Raw genomic sequence first — 17,225 nt, 5'->3', positions numbered from 1 at the left:
ACCACTTCAATTCACCAAATCATGAAAAAAAACCCCACATTTTCAATGAGCGTGCAGATTAATATTTGAGTGCGTGCCAAAGCTGCAGAGTAGCTTAATTTCTTTGAAGAATTTGGGGGAAAAAGCCTCAAATAGACGCTTCATGGACAAGAGAAAGAAAAAATGGGACAGAGTACAATGTAGTTGGGAGCTGATGAGATCTATAGCTGTGCTGAATAATAAATTGGTGTTCAGATGGAAGAAAGTCTCAAGTGACAATGACAAAAGGCCATGTCCTTGGCTCTTGGTCTGTTCGACATTTGCAAGTGAGGTAAACCCCACAAAGCTTACCAGCTCTGAGGAAGATAAATCAGCCTTTATTGAATCAGGAATAGAAAAGCTGGGATAATCCTACGAAATAGAAATAATATTAGTGTCCTGAACCTACTCACTGTATATGCGCCTGGGTGGAAGGCTGGCTCGACAGCATAAGTGACAATGATTAAGAGTCCATAGTTGCCCCAAAAGCCGTGCATTTCTGAGTTTGGGGGATTCACGCTGAAAACACCGTGGCTTTGTCATATTAAAATGTTGCATTGTAGAATTAGTGTTCAGAATGAAGGCCGCCTTGTCTTTAACGACCGAAAAGGTCAGTTACCACCTGGAGTGTGTCTAAGGATGGGTGTCCAAGAAAGGGGAGTTGAGGTACCAGATCAATGAGGACGCAATGAAGACTGAGGCTCACTGGGGCCATTAACAAATAGTGAAATCATTTGTGCAAAACTGGGGAAGATCACAAAATAAGGAAGCATGAAACTGGGGTGAGGGGAAGAGAACTGAACAAAGTCAAGAGTACAGGGAACGTTACGCCTCTTCTTCGCCGCGAACTTTCAGTTGTTAGCATCCATTATATGCGCGCCAACACTTTTTTTTTTTTTTTCCCACGAAGAACCGGAGGTCATCAACCCAGCTGAAGCCTTCTCCACCACTTCCCATTCCGGGTAGCGGCCGTTCTGGAAGTCCAGGTCTCCCCGCGCGGTCTGCCCTCCTGGTGCCTCCACCGTACAGTCGCGGTCTCGGCAGGGGCACCAGGGTGGGGCGGGACCGAAGCGGCTGGGCAGAAGTGACAAGCTGGGGCGGGGCCAACAGGACCAGGGAGCCCCCACGCGGGCAGGAGCTCCAGCCCAGTGGGCCACCAGCACGCTTCGGCGTTGCCTGGCAACCAAATCGCGAGGTGATTGGTTGCACTCGGCCCCGTGATCCCGAGGACACGCACTTCCTGTGTTCCCGGAAGTCACGTGGGCTCCAGACCCCGCCCGAGCAGAGGCGGAAGCAGAGCCAGCCGAGTAGAGCTGCATTGCCGCTGTCTCCTCAGTCCATGGCCGCCTACTCCTACCGCCCAGGCCCGGGGGCCGGCCCTGGCCCTGCCGCGGTTGCAGCGCTGCCGGACCAGAGTTTCCTGTGGAACGTCTTCCAGCGGTGAGGCCGGGCCCCGCCCGGTTCCCCGGCCCTTAGGCCTGAGCGGTCTTCGTTGGCCTTCTCCCCTCCCTGTCCTCCTTGTCGTCCTCATGGGTCCTTCGTCCTCCTGGGCCTTCCTCCCTTCACTCTCCCTAGCCTCCCTCCTCCTTTCTGGCATTGGAGCAAAAGGCCCAGGGTTGCGGCCTCACCCACTTGGTCCTGGCGCTCAGGGCCGAGGGACTGGTTCCAAAAGTCCCAAAGGGTCCGTGGTGCTTGTTTTAGGAACATGCCTGATCCGGCGCTACGAAAGCCACAGCAGCCGAAATGGCAGCGTAGAATTAGCAATATCTTCTGCCATTCGACGTCCTTCTGAGTGTATGAGCGTTACTGCAGTGACTCATGGCCAGCGAATGACTTAATTGTCCCAGAGAATCTTTTCCTGTCCGTGAACAGTAACCAGTGCAGGTGTGAATTCAGACGTGCCAGGGGAAGAACAAAGGGAAGACTTGAGTTGGGAAAACAAGATGATTTTGCCTCTTTAGGGGATCTGGGATGGTAGTGGGAGATGTCTTAATCCCCAGTACACATAGGACATGGGAAATTCTGACAGAGCAAGTGAAAGGTCTGCTAGAGAAACATTCCAGAATTAATGAAGGTTGATGGAAGAGGTGAATTTTAGTTTTTGCTTTGTTTTGCTTTTCCTGTACTCTTCATCACTAGCTTACCTAGTCTTCTTGATTTTGTAGGGTTGATAAAGACAGGAGTGGGGTGATATCCGACAATGAGCTTCAGCAAGCACTATCCAATGGTGAGTTTAAGCCTGACCCACAAACAGTAAGCACTTTCCTTTCGTGATCTTCCAAGTATGAAGGCAACATTAAGACCAAGTTGCTATTAACTGATGCGTGGTGGAGGTGTTTCTAACTTACTGTGCCCATGGTTATTGTCATTTTTTCTGCCTCACTGTGTATGAGCTGTGAGGAACTGCTGCCTGAGAACTAGAGGCTAGGCTTTAGGTCTTAGGGGAAGAATAAAAAGGTCAGCTTTGTGCAGCAGAAACCTGTTAGGTGTCTTGGAAGGTCCTTGAATTTCTTGGGTAAATGAACCTCAGCCCTTCCTCTAGAAAGGATCATCAAGGACACTAAAGGGTTGTCAGATGACAGGAAGACGTAATTGTTTAATTGTTGAAGGGTTTGGAGAAGATTCATGTAGCAGTTATGTGGGGAATGTGATTGCTGTAGGAACTGCAGAAACTCTAGGACCAAATTGGGAAACGAGGGTATTGAAGCACTGTTAGTCTGGTCATAGGGTTTTGTTTTGTTTTTGCTGTGTTTGTTTGTTTGTTTTTAACTCAGGACCTTTGTACTTGCTAGGCACATGCTCCACCACTTGAGCCACACCTCCAGCCTGGGGAGGTGCTCTTATCAGCATGGTGAATAACAAATGTTTGGGATTGGGGAATGCAGCCCTAGTGGAGGGTCTTGGCTCTCCATAATGTCATGTTCTTGCTGGTGTCAGTGTGATTAATCCTTGGCAGTGCCATTATAGACATTTTTCTTCATTAAATTCCTTTTATAATCTCTCAGATGTAGCTGTCTTTTCTGATTATTAATAGCTTGATTTTCCCCAGGTCCCATGTAAACTGGGAAAAGGGCCAATTCTAAGATGTGATGGCAGTATCAAAAAACTCATCTTTGTTAACGGAAGCACTTTTTTTGTTGTTGATTGGACAAGGGAGTGGGCATCTGGGCTCCTGAACACTGCTCAGAGCATTGGAGCCAGGATTAAAGGGGAACCCCTCGCTATTGGCATGTGCTAGGCATTCCCTGTTCATATCTGAGGATTTTGTGTTCTCAAGGCAGCACATTTTCCTTATAGGATATCACTGACATTCCCCACTATGGACCACAGACACTGAGTGCTAGTCCACACCGTTTATTTGGAGATTCCATTTCCTTTGCCCTGACTGTTGAGCTTTCTTGATTATTCTTTTCTGTGGTTTGGACATCTAGTGCATGTCCTTCTCGGGCAGTACATGGCAGGATTACTAGAAAGACCTTGAGAACACCACAATACCAGTAGGCTACAATTTGGTAAATCCGGGCCTAAAACTTTCCAGGTGACCAGAATGGATGGTTTGGTCATACCGTGTTTTAAATGTGTTGTAGGTGATAGAGTCACAGAGCCCTTCTTGTCATGCTTTAGAGATGTGCATCTCTCATAGTTTCCACTGAGTAGTAAAGATCCATGAACCTTATAAACAGTCTCCTTTTTGTCCCTTTGCTTGCATGTTTGACTGTATGGACCAGGTTTAGGTTTTGCGTGAAACTTTCTAACCTGGTGGTGGTAATCTAGTACTCAAGCTCATTAACACAACAGACAGCCTATCACCCTAACAGGCCCTATTAGGGGCCCTGGATCTCCCTGCATTCCATTTGTTCCTCTACCTTTTTAGCATTGTTGACCTTGGGCAGGCACACAGCACTGGGAAGGGTAAATCAAGGAAATGCAGTCAAGGTGCTTCACAGACTGCATAAGCAAGACAAGTCCCTGTAGAATAATTATCAGTCACATCACCATCCTTCCCACACACAGGCCCAGTTACAAGGATGACATTGTTACCCTGTGTTAGAGCAGAGGGAGTTTGAGATCTCCCTATGGTTTTGATTCCTGGGTGGGGAAAGTAGCTCAGCAGGCTGGGTTGATAGGCCCTCACATTGCCAAGAATAGTCTAGATGACTGGCCCTTACCAGGCTCCTAGGAACTGAGCTCCTAGGAGGTTCTGACTGAGAACCTCCTAGGTTTTGAGCCTGCATTGTGCCACTTTGTATAGTTTATACCAAGGGTGTGATTTGTGGCAAACACCAGCTCTGCCTCTTGGTGGCCAGAGAAACTCTGGACTTCAGGCTCAGAACAGTTCCCTGCTGCAGCCTGTCCATGTGCTGCTTGATGGGTTGTGTCCTCGAGACTCTGGGAGCTTGTGCCTGGTTTTCCATTCATTTGTCCCCTGCTGCTTTTACTCTATGTCCCTTCTGTATAAGAAGCTGTCACCAGGAATCTCATCCTAGAGGGTTGTCAAGCCTGAGGGTATAGTCTTAGGGATCCTCAGCACAGCCTGCTATGTCTGCTGTCCCCCAAAACTAGCCCCACCAAAGCTCCACAGAGTTAGTATCCAGTCTCTGGATATTAAGAACATCTGGCAGGATGTGGAGGATTCCCACATATAACAGTACAGACTTGATGCTAAGGAGACGCACTTAGGGCTCCTGTGTGGTCATGCAACCAAAGATTTCCCTGGGCCAGGCCCCTACTGAGAATCTCTGTTCTAGAGTAGGCCACTGACTCATTATAGGTCACTCTCACAGAGTTCTTACTGTAGGTCAGGTACTAAAAGTTTTCTGAAAAATTATTTTCTTTTGTTTAATTGCTGTTGTGTCATTCATTTTCAGGCACATGGACCCCATTTAATCCGGTGACTGTCAGGTCAATCATTTGTAAGTATGTGTGCAGAAGGCAAAGTGGATCAGCTTGTGTTTCCCTTTTTCTCTTTCTGGAACCCCAGTCAGATGGTGTTGGGCCCTTGCATCCCACCTTCCCTGCCTCTGTACCTCCTCTCATCTGTGTACATTGCTTTCACTAATTCTTTAGTTTTAACCTAGAGCTTATCCTGTCCTTTCACTTCCTAATTTTAAAGGTTTTAGATGTATAAAATTTCTGGATTATTATGTAGTTATCGTCATGCCTTATTTAGTTATTGTTGACAGTCTTCTTTGTTCATTTTTGCCATTCCATCTTTTATTCTAAGTATTATATATGCTTGTCTTAAGTTTTAAGTAAACATCTCTACTGAAAAATTGTACACATGAACTTAGAGCTACTTTATGTTTGACTCAAGTCCATGGGAGGGTGGTCTACCATGTTCCTGCTGAACCTCATACATGTAGCTAATTACCTTGATTTTTTTTTGTGATTTTTTTTGTGTTTTGTGGGTGCGTGTTTAGTTAAACTTGATGTGTGAAAACCAAGGTCTGAGCTGGGGGGTGGGTCCTACAGGAAGGATTCCCGTAATTTCTGTCCATCAGGATGTGGGTTCTTTCTTTGGGTTGTTCCTGCTGCACAAGTAGCAGGGATTTGAGCTCCAGATGCAAGAGGGAATTAGGTATGCAGGCCCACATTCTCACAAGAGATTTGCCGTCCTTTCGATTTGTGGAAGGTTTCCTTTGCTGGGAGGTGGGTTTTTCTTTAGTCTTCCAGGGAGGTAGTTCCCTCCTAGCTTCCTTTTAATACAGAATCAGAGGCCCAGTTCTTCACAGGGGCCGAGGTATGTGCTCACGTTTTCCATCTTGCTTTCCTTTTCATGAGCATTTTTAGTTTCTTGAATTTCCTGAACTATCTTGTGAGCTCAGCAGAGTACTTCAGAGTGTGTTGGTATCAGATAACCTGAGTTCCAGGCATTGTATTGTGCTGATACATGTAAAGACTTGGCAGGATAGCTTGTGGGTTACTGGCCAGGGCTGAGCCTTCAGTAATAAGATGTTGACACATGGGGCAGGTGTGCATCTCCCTGCCAGAGGTGGGCCTGGAAGCAGCTCTTCTCCTTGGCCTTACCTGAGAGCTTTCCTTAGCATTTGCCTATGTGCAGCATATCCACACCATGCCTTCTGTGCAGTTCATGTCTCTAGGCATTGATGTGAAAAAAGCCCATGGTTGCAAACATGATTCTGCACTTTGTGAAGCAACATTGGTACTCGGTTTCTCACAAGTTGCTTCGTTAAATGAGATGTTACTGAATTGTAATGGGCTTCTGAACAAATCAAGGGCAAACTTGCACTAGCCTCTGCACCTGAAGAGACTAGACTGGCCTCACACTGGCACCCAAAGGACTTAGATCTGCTGTGAAGCTTTAAGTGCTGTGCTGTGATTAAGCTTTTTGCTGTTTAATATGTAAAGTCCTGATGTGTCACGGTCTGCCTCTGTGTCTCAGCTATGTTTGACAGGGAGAACAAGGCTGGTGTGAACTTCAGCGAGTTCACGGGTGTGTGGAAGTACATCACAGACTGGCAGAATGTCTTCCGCACCTACGACAGGGACAACTCTGGGATGATCGACAAGAATGAGCTCAAGCAAGCACTCTCAGGTTTTGGTAATTCACTTGTCTCAATTGTGTAGCATATTTCATTTTGGAACTCGGGAGCCCCTGGAAGCTTTGTTTTACTTTGTTCCACTTACTAATTTTTAATCCATATGAAATTTGTTTACATTGTATAGGTTCATATTTTGATATTATTTAATGTCATGAAGGCTTATGTTTATATAGAGTCATTTATGCAGTTTTTCATCCAAAATGAGATAAGGGCTATGCAAGTGGTCCACTTTTGTGAAATGGGGTGATGTCATGAACAAAATTGAGAATGTGGCTTTTGAAACAATTTAAAGTGGGTTAAAATAAAATGGTGTGGGGCAGCTTATATTTTATGATATATCAGTGTACAGTGCTAAGAAATGATTCTGTAAGTGATCAGGACTAACTCTGTCCAAATTGTGCCCTGATGAAAAATTGGAGAGGAAGAGTGCCCGTTCTCAAATACATTCAGCACGTATGTGCTCAGCATGTGTGCACATTTGTTGTGGGCATACCTGTTTGCTCAGGCGTGACAGTGTGCCGTGCTTCTCACACATGTTCATAGTACCTGTCCAGAGTGCATCTGAGGCTGCCAGAATTGGCCTTGGATCTGGGAGGAAGCTGGGATTTTTATTTACAAAGGAAATATTGAAATGTGTGGGACCAGCCCAAGCAAGGCTTTTTGTGATTACACAATGATTCTAGTTTGTTTGGGACAGTTTCACTCAGCACTCTGTTCATCTGCCTGTGTTACCAAACCCTTCTGTGTTTTCTTTAAAAGGATACGTATAAATATAATCTAACAGATTAAGGATATTCTTCATCGTACTTCCCTAAGTCTGTTATGTCCTATGGCTACTACCATGGCTTCTGCAGTTGTCCCCATCTCTCTTTTGAGTGTGTTTCAAGGGCCACTTCCTCCTTTTCCTTCTTGCTTTGAGATCACTAGATTTGGGCAGGGCAACTCTGAATTGGAACTTGAAATACAGCTTACTGGGTGGAAGAGTATTGGAAAGAGATCCTAGGACACAGGAAGGCCCCCAGTCCTACATAGGGCCACAAAGGACACAGGTGGCCCACTGCTGCCCAATAGAGGAAGCTACAGGAGCTTGGGATTGGCCCAGGCCCGTGAGTTACCTCTGGTCAGCTCACCTCGGCTTCACAGAGTGCCCGCCTATTCCAGACTAGAGACCCTCTCTTAGCACAGTGACCATAGGGTCCTCAGAATTCACAGAGGAATCAGTAGTGTGGACATTGTTCGCAGCCTCTTAAGCCTTCTGTTTCCTGGTCAGACCAGGGATGTCTCAAAAACTTACGGGGCATAGTCATGGTGGGAGGCTGCCTTGTTTGGGCAGTGCCAGCATGCTCTCAGCTTCTTAAGCATCTTGTAGAGAAGTGGTGCCCTGTGTACCACTCTTCTGGTGGTCCTGCCACATTTCTTCCTGTGTTTGTCCTGATTTCCCATGTATCTCCCCAGTTTTACATGTAGAAGAACATGGTTTTCCTGTTTGCATATTTGTTATTTTAGAAGGTTTTTGATGATAACTGTCAGGAAGTTGGCTTTAGAAGCAAGAGTTCCTGTTCTGTTTTGACTCCTGAAAATGGGTTTGTTGCTGTCAGGTAATGGGGGTGCAGTAGTGGCCAAGGGAGTCACTGCAGTGTCTCCAGCCAGCAATAGTAGTGCTGGTGACTCTGATAGGGCTATCTGGTGGGTCTGATCATCCTTCCATCCACTTATTTAAACCATTGTTATTAACATCTGTGGCCAGGTATGGAGTCCTGGGTGGGTACACACACCTCTCCTGCAGGCACTGTCGGCCAACCTGCAGGCATGGCTTAGGTTGCTTGTTGCCTTGAAGTTGGGTTCACCTATGGTAAACCCATCTCTTCTGGTGGGCAGCACTATCAGGAGGGAATGGGCCCTCACTACAAAGCCCCAGTCTTCTCTTGGCATCTCCCATCTCCACCCAGCCTTTGGCACTATCTGTGGTTTAGTTTTTTTATCATGAAAAGTTTGTGGACGTACAATGAACTCATCAACTACTGTCAGCATTTCTCATCTTTTTGTTGGATTTTTAAGTAAGTCCAAGGCTTGTACCATGCCTTCCACATTCCTCATTCTGCAGCTATAGCATATGACACCTGCTTACAAGATCAGTGCCATCAGTTCACTTTATAAGTGATGTTTTGCTTGAATTAGCCCAGTAAGGCCCTTGAGCAGGCTTGGCATGAGAAGAACATAGGATAGTGCCATGCACATCTTTTAACTTTCTCCCTGCTGGTGCTCACTGATTTTGGTCCAGCTATCCCAGGTTGTGGCTGTGACTGCAGTAAGATCCTTCAGGGAACACAGGCGATGCTGCTTCTAGTGCTGGGACTGCTGGTGGACCAGGGGCTCATAGCCTGGTGCTGACCACATAGGCTACAGGCTGCATGGCCTAGGCCAGTAGTGTCCATGATGCTGTTTTCTGGTGGCATTGTCCCTCCTGTGAGTTTCTAGGTAGAGAAAGACTTAGCTCCATCATCAAAGAAAGGCTGGTTGGTTCCTGGAAGTAGACACAGAGAATGTCTCCATTTAGTGAAGCCATCATCACCTCATTGGTCCAGAAGAATATACCTGGTGGAGGCAGGGAGGACTGAAGGGGCAGGGAGCAGCTCCACACAACCTCACTCTGACTCTACAGTCCTACTGTGAGGAGTGTACCTCTTCTGTCCTGAAGAGGAAGACAGACCTCAGAGGGTTGAGATCGACTTGATGGACACCCCCTGTGCTCTGAGTGGTTCTGCTGCTGTTCAGGCCAGAGGACCCTCTGGTGGCCTTGTCTTGTTGAGTGGGTACAACTCCAGTTAGAGTGAAATGTGGAGTGCATAGCTCTGCTTGACTCATTAGCAGTATTTTCAAAATCAGGGAGTTTTCCTCTGAGAAAAGAGAAGGGCTGTAGAAAGGAACCCTCCTGATTGGGCCATAGGACTGAGCACAGAGAGCACTTTGATGCTGAAAACATGATTCTCGTGTGGACTTTCATTGAAGGAGATCCCTGGTGGACAGTTTGCTGCCAGGTTTTGGCCTCTCAGATGAGTCAAAACCTGGTTCTCTTGTTCGTGGTTCATTTTAAAGTTAGTTCCAGGAGCAGTGGGGTTACGTCCATTGTTTGTACAGAGTGGAAATTCTTTGTTCCCGTTCATCTGTCCCTCCCCTGTTTTGGCAGAGGACGAGTGATGACTGTCATCACCCCATCCACACCTGGATAGGCAGCACCCTGTGGCCATGTCCCAAGTTCTGCCCTCAGTTGCCAGTCACAGGCTGGGTGTGAAGAGGTGAAGCATGGCAGCTGCTTCCCACCTGCTGTGTCTTTGTGACTTAAGTTCAGCACCCTATCTTTTCAGCATGCAGGGAGAGGGGCTCCTCTGTCACTCTTATGTTCTAGCTTACCCTGACCACTCTGGAAAGTGCTATGAACATGTTTGCATGTTGAGCCTTCATCAGTAGAATGATGAAGTATTCATACAGGTAATTAACTGTGAGATTCACTCAGACAGTCGGTGTGCAGGTCCTTCCAAAGATTCCAACAAGACTGAAAACCAGTTAAAATATGTTGGCACCTGGATCTTGACTCCTGAATCAGTAAGGATACTACGTTCACACAGGTAGTGGGTGATGAGGGAAGAAAGCAGGCAAGGTGCTGGTTAAGCATCACCTCTAGGAATGCCTCGCACATCAGGTGTGTCTACACATCTTTAGAGCCCTTTTTTCCTGTTGAGACCTCTTCCAGACATGCTTAGTAAGTTAGAAATGGAATCATAATGCTTGACAACTCTGAACTTTGTGAAGCCCAACCACCTTGTACTCTCAGTTCCCTGGTGTCACATGCACTGATTTGGGGAGGGGGGGTCCCCATCAGTTAACCTCTTATGTCAGCATATGTTCAACTTAGCCTTCTGTGGTGTTTTAGCTTTCAAAGCATTCTCTAATAGTGCATGGCCCAGGGCAGCAAAACATTTAGAACTTTCATGTCTAGATTAGGTTGTGTGGTGAGGTGGCTCCCCTGGGTTCAGAAATGCCAAGCCTAGTTGCCCTGTGGGATGGTTTCTGTAGGCAAAGTGAAGTTAATTAACCCAAGCTTCCAGAAAATGGTACTGGCCTTTATGTGAATTGCTTCACAGTACTGGAAACATAAATTTATTTCAGCATGATTTATATAGGCAATGTCTCTTAGTTCTTAGAGTGCATTTGAACACGTTTGCACTTTCATTCCCATTATTCCTGTTTGTTGTTGGGAGGCTGTGGGCTCTTGGAAGGGAGCACTTGAGCATGATGTACATCTTCTGCCTCTCCTGGCCTGTCTTGACTCTGATCTTCCCTCACCAAGGCTATCGGCTCTCTGACCAGTTCCATGACATCCTCATCCGAAAGTTTGACCGACAAGGACGAGGGCAGATTGCATTTGATGACTTCATCCAGGGCTGCATCGTCTTACAGGTGACTGAGTGACTTTGTTTGGGTTTGTTGCAACCCATGGAGGCCAGTGTGGGGGCAGAAGGTATAGCCATCACACCAGGATGCTTGGTGTTTGAGTTTATGAGCCAAGCATGTATAGAATTAGTTTTTAAAACTTATAATGGTTAGTCTTATCTTTAGAGAAGTAACTAGTTCTGTTAATGGTAGTATTTTCTATCCTTGGACATTTCAGTACATGTCCTATAAGATTATAATGAGCTGGAAAATTGCTACCACCAAATGATGACATAGCTGTTATCATACCATAGTTGTCATGTTGTCATAGTCCAAGGCATTGCACTTTTACAGTGACACTGGTATAAACCTTTGCTGCCAGTCATATGAAAGTGTAGTACATACAATTACATACAGGATAATCTTTGATAATGACGATAACTATGTAGCCAGCTTATGTAATTGCCACACTATACTTTTTATCATTATAGCATACTTATTAAGAAAAGTTTTACTATAAACAGCACATGTGGTAGCAACCTTTACTGCACCTCTTGATTATATTAGAGGCCATGCTGAGTGATTAACCTGCGCCATCTAGCATAATAAGCACACTCTAGTGTGCTTAACTAGAACATTGTTCTAGTTAGAACAATGATGTATCTCTCAAGATAGGTCCCTGTTAGATGCACAGAGCAACTTCCTCACAGGGCATGCTGCTGCTTCTAGGTGGAGATCCAGGTTCCGTAAGGTTAAGTTTTGAAAGTGTGGTGTGTTGATTGATCCTTAGTTATCTTATGAAAAATTTCAAACAAGAGTAGTAGCAGTGGAGTGTAATGATTAGATTCAACAGCTGCTAGCTTGGGGTGGACTGTGCGTAACACCTCCTCACACCTGCATGCCCGCCAGTTGATCTGAAGCAGATTCAGTTCATGGAAAGCAAATGTCTTCTCCATAAATACCTTGGTAGAACCTGTCTGCTATCACTGAGTTCCTATGAGGAATACTTTCAGTATTCTCCAAACACTTAAAGAGGTGCACTGTAAAATCTCATTGTGGACTGTCTCTGAAATGTTGTAGAGTTAGAGCTTTCATTTGTCCCATAAGTATAAACTTCATCCTTATGTTTCCAACTAAGTTCAGGGCTTTCAGCAGCTGGTGTAGCACAGTTGAGTCCTTGATGAGCTCTCCAGCCCCCACAGGCCCATGCCCTGCAGCCTGGTCAGGGGGTCATTTTCTCCTGTGGAGTGAACCTGACAGCCAGTTGCAATCTACCTTCATCCTTGGAGAATGACCCTAAATGTTAGATGAAGAATCTAAAAGAGAAGAAAATGGTGCATGCCTGTAATCTCAGCTATTTGGAAGGCAAAGATAGGAGGATTGTGGTCAAGGTGAGCCCAGACAAAAGTCAGTAAGACCTTATCTTAAAAACAAGCCAGATATGGTGCTGCATGCCTGTGGTCCCAGCTACTATGGAGGCCAACTCAGGAGGTTGCATTTTGAGGCTAGCCCAAGCAAAGTGTCAGACCTTATCTGAAAAACAAACTAAAAAGCACAAAGACTTGAGTGCGTGGCTCAAATGGTAGGACGTGTATAGCAAGCTGGAAGCCCTGAGTTCAGTCCCCAGGACTGAAAAACAACAACAAAAAGAACCCAAATTCCACATGTAAAAGTATCCTCAAAATGTTTTCCTTCAGCTGGGCGTCAGTAGCTCACACCTGTGATCCTAGATACTCAAGAGGCAGAGATCAGGAGAATCACAGTTTGAAGCCAGCCCAGGCAAATAGTTCATGAGACACTATCTTGAAAAACCCATCACAAGAAAGTGCTGGCAGAGTGGCTCAAAGTGTAGGCCTTGAGTTCACATACCAGTCCCGTAAAAAAAAAAAATGGTTTCCTTCAGCTTTTTTCCAAAAAGAAAAAGGCTTTTTGATAATTATTTTTTACAAAATGACATGAATACTTGTAGAAATCTTAGAAAAATACAAATAAAATATAAAGAAAAATTACCCATTATTACTTTTTTATGTTTTGTTTTGTGGTAATTCAGAATTGAACCTAGGACCTTGCACATGTTAGGCACATCCTCTACCACTGAGCTACATCCCCAGCTCTACCCAGTATTCTTTAAGCCAGAGTTAATTACTGCAGATGTTTTTTTGTGCAGCCATGTGTCACTTAGCAGCAGGAACACGTTTTGAGGGACACATCATTAGGGAGATTTGTTACTATGCAAACATCATAGTGTATGCTTAGACCTGAATGGCAAAGCCTACTGCACACCTGGGCTGTGTGGCATAGCTACTGTCCGCTTTCTCTTACTGTAACAAATATCTGAGATAAATCAGCTTCATAAGAAGAAAGATTTATTTTGGCTCACAATTTTGAAGTCCATGGCTGGTTGGCCTGTTGCTGGCATGTGGCCAGGCAGAAGTACATCATGGCAGGAGTGCATGGCAGAGAAACCCTGTTCACCTCATGGTGGCTGGGAAGCAAAGAGAGACACAAGGAGCAAGGATCTCATTATCAACATCAAAGGCATGCCCCCAGTGACCTAACTTCCTTCCACTAGCCCCCACCTCCTAGAGGTTTCACCACCTCCCAAAAGTGCTACTGGGGATCACTGTATCAGTCACTGGTCATACAATCCACCACTGACCAAAACAAAATTTTGTGGTGCGAGACTATAGTTTTTGTGCTGGCATTTTTCATACAGAAATACCTGTGGCTGACATTGGAGGTGGGGGTCACCTGTACTTTACTGGGTCTTAATGTACTGGGGCTGTTTTCTCCTGTTGCCACGTGGAATTGCCTCATACCTGTGTTTTCTTGTCATTATAATTTTTCAGAGCATGTCATGTTTGCCCCAGGTCCATCCACAAGTGGCACATACCTGTGTATATTACAGAGTGTGGATGGTCTCCTCTCTCTACTTCGAACCTGGCCTGGATCTTCAAGCTGTTAGAAGGGAGAGAGGCAGGCAAAGCAGGGGGTGGGGTGGGTCCTGCATATGCTTATACACCTTGTGCTGCTAGGCCCTCCCCTGCTGAGCATACCCAGGTAGAGTCTGGCATACCTCTTCTAAACTGCACCTGGCCCAGGTCCCCACCACAGCAGAGGCCAGCCATTTGGAGGAGCAGTTCACAGGGTGGTCATGGAGTGGGAGAAAGGACTCAGCTTGAGTCTAGTTGGGCCAGGCCTGCCCCACCCTCTGTCCCTTGTCCTTGTCCTTGTCCACAGGACTTTGCTGTCCTGGGGGTGGAGGCAGTGACCAGTATGCTCAGGGCTTGCGCCTCTCTGTATAGCATAGGTGTCCTTCTGGTGGATGAGGGAACACATGTGCTTCAGAAATTGGGTCTTTAGATTAATCTTTTAGCTAAGCACGCTTTCCTTATGTCCAACAAGCATCAGTCTGAATGCCTGTTCTTCTTCCAGAGATTGACAGACATATTCAGGCGCTACGACACAGATCAGGACGGCTGGATTCAGGTGTCTTATGAGCAGTATCTCTCCATGGTCTTCAGCATTGTATAACCAAGCCTTGCAAATATCAGCACAACACGTGAAGAAAAATCTGAAAATGCCAAATCCCTTACCTATGATAAAACGGGACAAAATAAAGTTAGATGCTGTTCCTCCTGTAGATTTTGTATAATTAATACTTGGGGACCTGGCTGTACATATGTGAATAAGCTGATTAGTGCTTTGCTGTAACAGTAGCTGCATTGTTATAATACAAACCTTCGGTTTGCTGACTGTGCCATGAGTGAAATGTAATAATGGTTCAGATATTCTATATGCAACAAGTGTATCGTGTCCTTTTCTATCTGCAATTCTGTAATTGAAATGCTTTTATTAGCCAGTAGGATTTTAAAATAATGTGGAACTTGCACAGACTTTTCATGTGCCTTACTTTTTTAAGAAGGTTCACTGGAGTATGCAACATAAGCAATAAAGTAATGATACAGACCAATGGCCTACTTTTGGTTTCTCACATAAAACAGGTGGAAGAAATGTGCCCATGTCTCCAGCTTAGATGCACTTGGGTGTCCAGTAGACCATTTGAACATGCGGGACAGGACGATAAGCTGTAACCAGAACTGTGAACATCATAGGAATGAGGGCTATGCACAGGAGCCCCATGCCAACAGGGACAGCATAGAGGAGTCCTTCCATGTCCCCACATGAAGGAGGTGGATGATATATTCAACTTTTGGGGGAGCAAGGGCTTGACATTTGGGGTGTCCAGTGGTCTTTTGGAGCCTGTGTTGTCACAGATGAGGATTTCTTGCCTGTGATGTCCAGTCAGTGGTGGTCATGTGGCAGAGGAGTTGTGTTCTCTCTGAGGCTTTGACCTTATGGCCTCATTGTGGGAGTCCCTGTGGGCCCTGAGGATTTCTCTCATGAGCTTTCTCATGAGCTCTTGTTCTACTGACCTAACTGGGGGCAACTGGAGATGCAGAAAGGACAAATGATAGAAGACAGACATGCAGAAAGTTGGGGTCAGGTGTGTTGGGCACTCAGATGGAGATGCACAACAGCCTTGTTACTTCTTTTCTCCTATTAACTATTCTTTTACTTTGTTTCTTTTCTCTTATTCTTTAAAACCTTACTTCTAAAGTCTTCTTTTCTGTTCTTTAAAGTCTCTTGCCTTAGACTCACATTGTCCCATGTTTTCTTTCATCTCTCTTAAAGTCTTGGTCCTTAGACTCACAGACACTCAGCCAGCAATCATCAGCAGCAGCAGCCTCACAAGCAGCCTGCAGGCAGCCAATCAAATTCCCCATCAATCAAAAACCTCATGTCCTCCTTCAGTGAGTCTTTTATATTCAGTGGTAAACAAGGAGGTGGGGCAGCAGTACTCAGGGAGGTGTGTGACATTGTAACAAGAGAAACCTGCATTCCTACTTCTCTGAATGTAAACAACTTAGGAAAAGTAGCTGTGCTGCATTTTGCCTCTGGCTGTCTTCTGTGGCAGGGGCCATGCCAAACTCAGCCTGTAGATCATTAAGCACAACTGTGCTTACGGTCAAGTTCTCATAAGCTTCTCATAATCCACTCCCCACAGATTTCCACTCCAGGCTGGTTGTGCCCCAAACATCTACCCATGACCCAGACCAGCAGATGACCACAACCTGCTCAGTGAATTCACCTACACCCCATAGCAATGAATCCTGCACTCAATGACACCTCTGACAGTCTTCTTGGGTACCTTAACTCATCTTCTGGCTAGAGTCCCCACCCACCTCAACTCTTTGCAGTGAGTGGAGAGCCAGGATAGCATGACTGGAGAACTGGTTATGATGGGTGAGTGGACAGCTGGTGAGAATGGATTGAGTGTAGAGATGGTGAGGATTTATGGACCAAGTGCACCATAAGGACTTGGGGTGGTGCCATAATGTCTCCAAGAGCAAATTGTGGCCACTGACTTGCTTACATTGGGAAGAAATTTGTTTAGAAATGACAGCTATGGAAGATGGCGACTAGGGTACAGCAGCAGAAAGCCTAAGCTCTGTGACTCCAAAAACCTCCCTGAGACATTGGAGCCACACTTGGGTAATTCTGACTGCTTCTAACCAAAATAATAAATGCCATCACATCAGGTGCTGGAAAAAATTCAAAGATTGATCCTCAAATCAGCCTTTAATTGCACCTAATGGCTGTGACCCACAACACAGCCAGCAAGGTGGGTCCAGCCCCAGGGAAACCTTCCTCCCCCATGGTGATTTTACTTTTTTTCTTTCTTTCATTGTCCTCTCCTCCCTCCATCAAGTGGAAATAAAGCATCAACCAGAATCTTTTGACATCCTGAACTCCAAGCTGGTGGAAATCCCCCCCATGCCATGCTACACTGAGAAAATTTGGCGCCATTTCTTGCCACCACCACCAGCGCCACCACCGCCAGTGCCACCACCACTGGTTCCAAACCTGCCTGCACGTCAATTGACAGAACAAACAGGTGAGCACCACGTGTCATGCGGGAATCCCCTAACCACCCATGGGAACATAAACCAGTGCAGCCCCTGGGCAGACTGATCCCTCCACCCCCCCAACAAAACTGGAAAACAGCAAACTGTAATCAAACATGGACAGTGGAAGTGGCAGGTAGAACACTGAACCTGCACTGGAGAAGGGGTGGGGTAAGGAGCTAAACCCAGAGCTGAATACTCAGTAAAAAAACACAGGAAAGGTAGTGAAGGCTGAGAGTGGGTG

General features: G+C 45.9%; 1 protein-coding gene and 1 long non-coding RNA gene across 3 annotated transcripts; one reads left to right on the top strand and one right to left on the bottom strand.

Moving 5' to 3' along the window:
* Window positions 1-1,278: 1,278 nt before the first annotated feature.
* On the top strand, window positions 1,279-14,985 carry Pdcd6 (programmed cell death 6). 2 transcript variants are annotated; one of them, XM_020174788.2, is made up of 6 exons: window positions 1,279-1,458; window positions 2,184-2,245; window positions 4,887-4,931; window positions 6,422-6,574; window positions 10,930-11,039; window positions 14,448-14,985. In XM_020174788.2, the coding sequence occupies exons 1-6, from the start codon at window positions 1,358-1,360 to the stop codon at window positions 14,544-14,546; spliced, it is 570 nt and encodes a 189-aa protein (XP_020030377.2). In that variant the 5' UTR covers window positions 1,279-1,357; the 3' UTR covers window positions 14,547-14,985. The 2 variants fall into 2 exon arrangements, with proteins under 2 accessions (XP_020030377.2, XP_020030376.2); XM_020174787.2 differs by having other exon boundaries at window positions 1,281-1,458; window positions 6,422-6,580.
* LOC141424243 (uncharacterized) lies at window positions 11,034-14,448 on the bottom strand. Its single transcript, XR_012449261.1, has 3 exons — window positions 13,906-14,448; window positions 13,393-13,497; window positions 11,034-12,328 (listed from the first exon to the last, which is right to left on the bottom strand). It is a non-coding gene; the product is annotated as an uncharacterized lncRNA (long non-coding RNA).
* Window positions 14,986-17,225: the final 2,240 nt, after the last annotated feature.

This window comes from Castor canadensis, chromosome 6, assembly GCF_047511655.1.
Source record: "Castor canadensis chromosome 6, mCasCan1.hap1v2, whole genome shotgun sequence".
Lineage (NCBI taxonomy): Eukaryota > Metazoa > Chordata > Mammalia > Rodentia > Castoridae > Castor > Castor canadensis.
Note: the sequence above shows the minus strand (reverse complement) of the source record. Positions and strands in the feature narration are given on the sequence as shown.

What these genes read in the sequence shown, in the direction of transcription:
- Pdcd6 (XM_020174787.2), top strand. Translation starts at nt 1,358, where the DNA reads ATGGCCGCCTACTCCTACCGCCCAGGCCCGGGGGCCGGCCCTGGCCCT. An exon ending in GACTGTCAGGTCAATCATTT is followed by an intron (nt 4,932 to 6,421) that starts GTAAGTATGTGT and finishes TCTGTGTCTCAG; the next exon opens with CTATGTTTGACAGGGAGAAC. An exon ending in GCAAGCACTCTCAGGTTTTG is followed by an intron (nt 6,581 to 10,929) that starts GTAATTCACTTG and finishes TCCCTCACCAAG; the next exon opens with GCTATCGGCTCTCTGACCAG.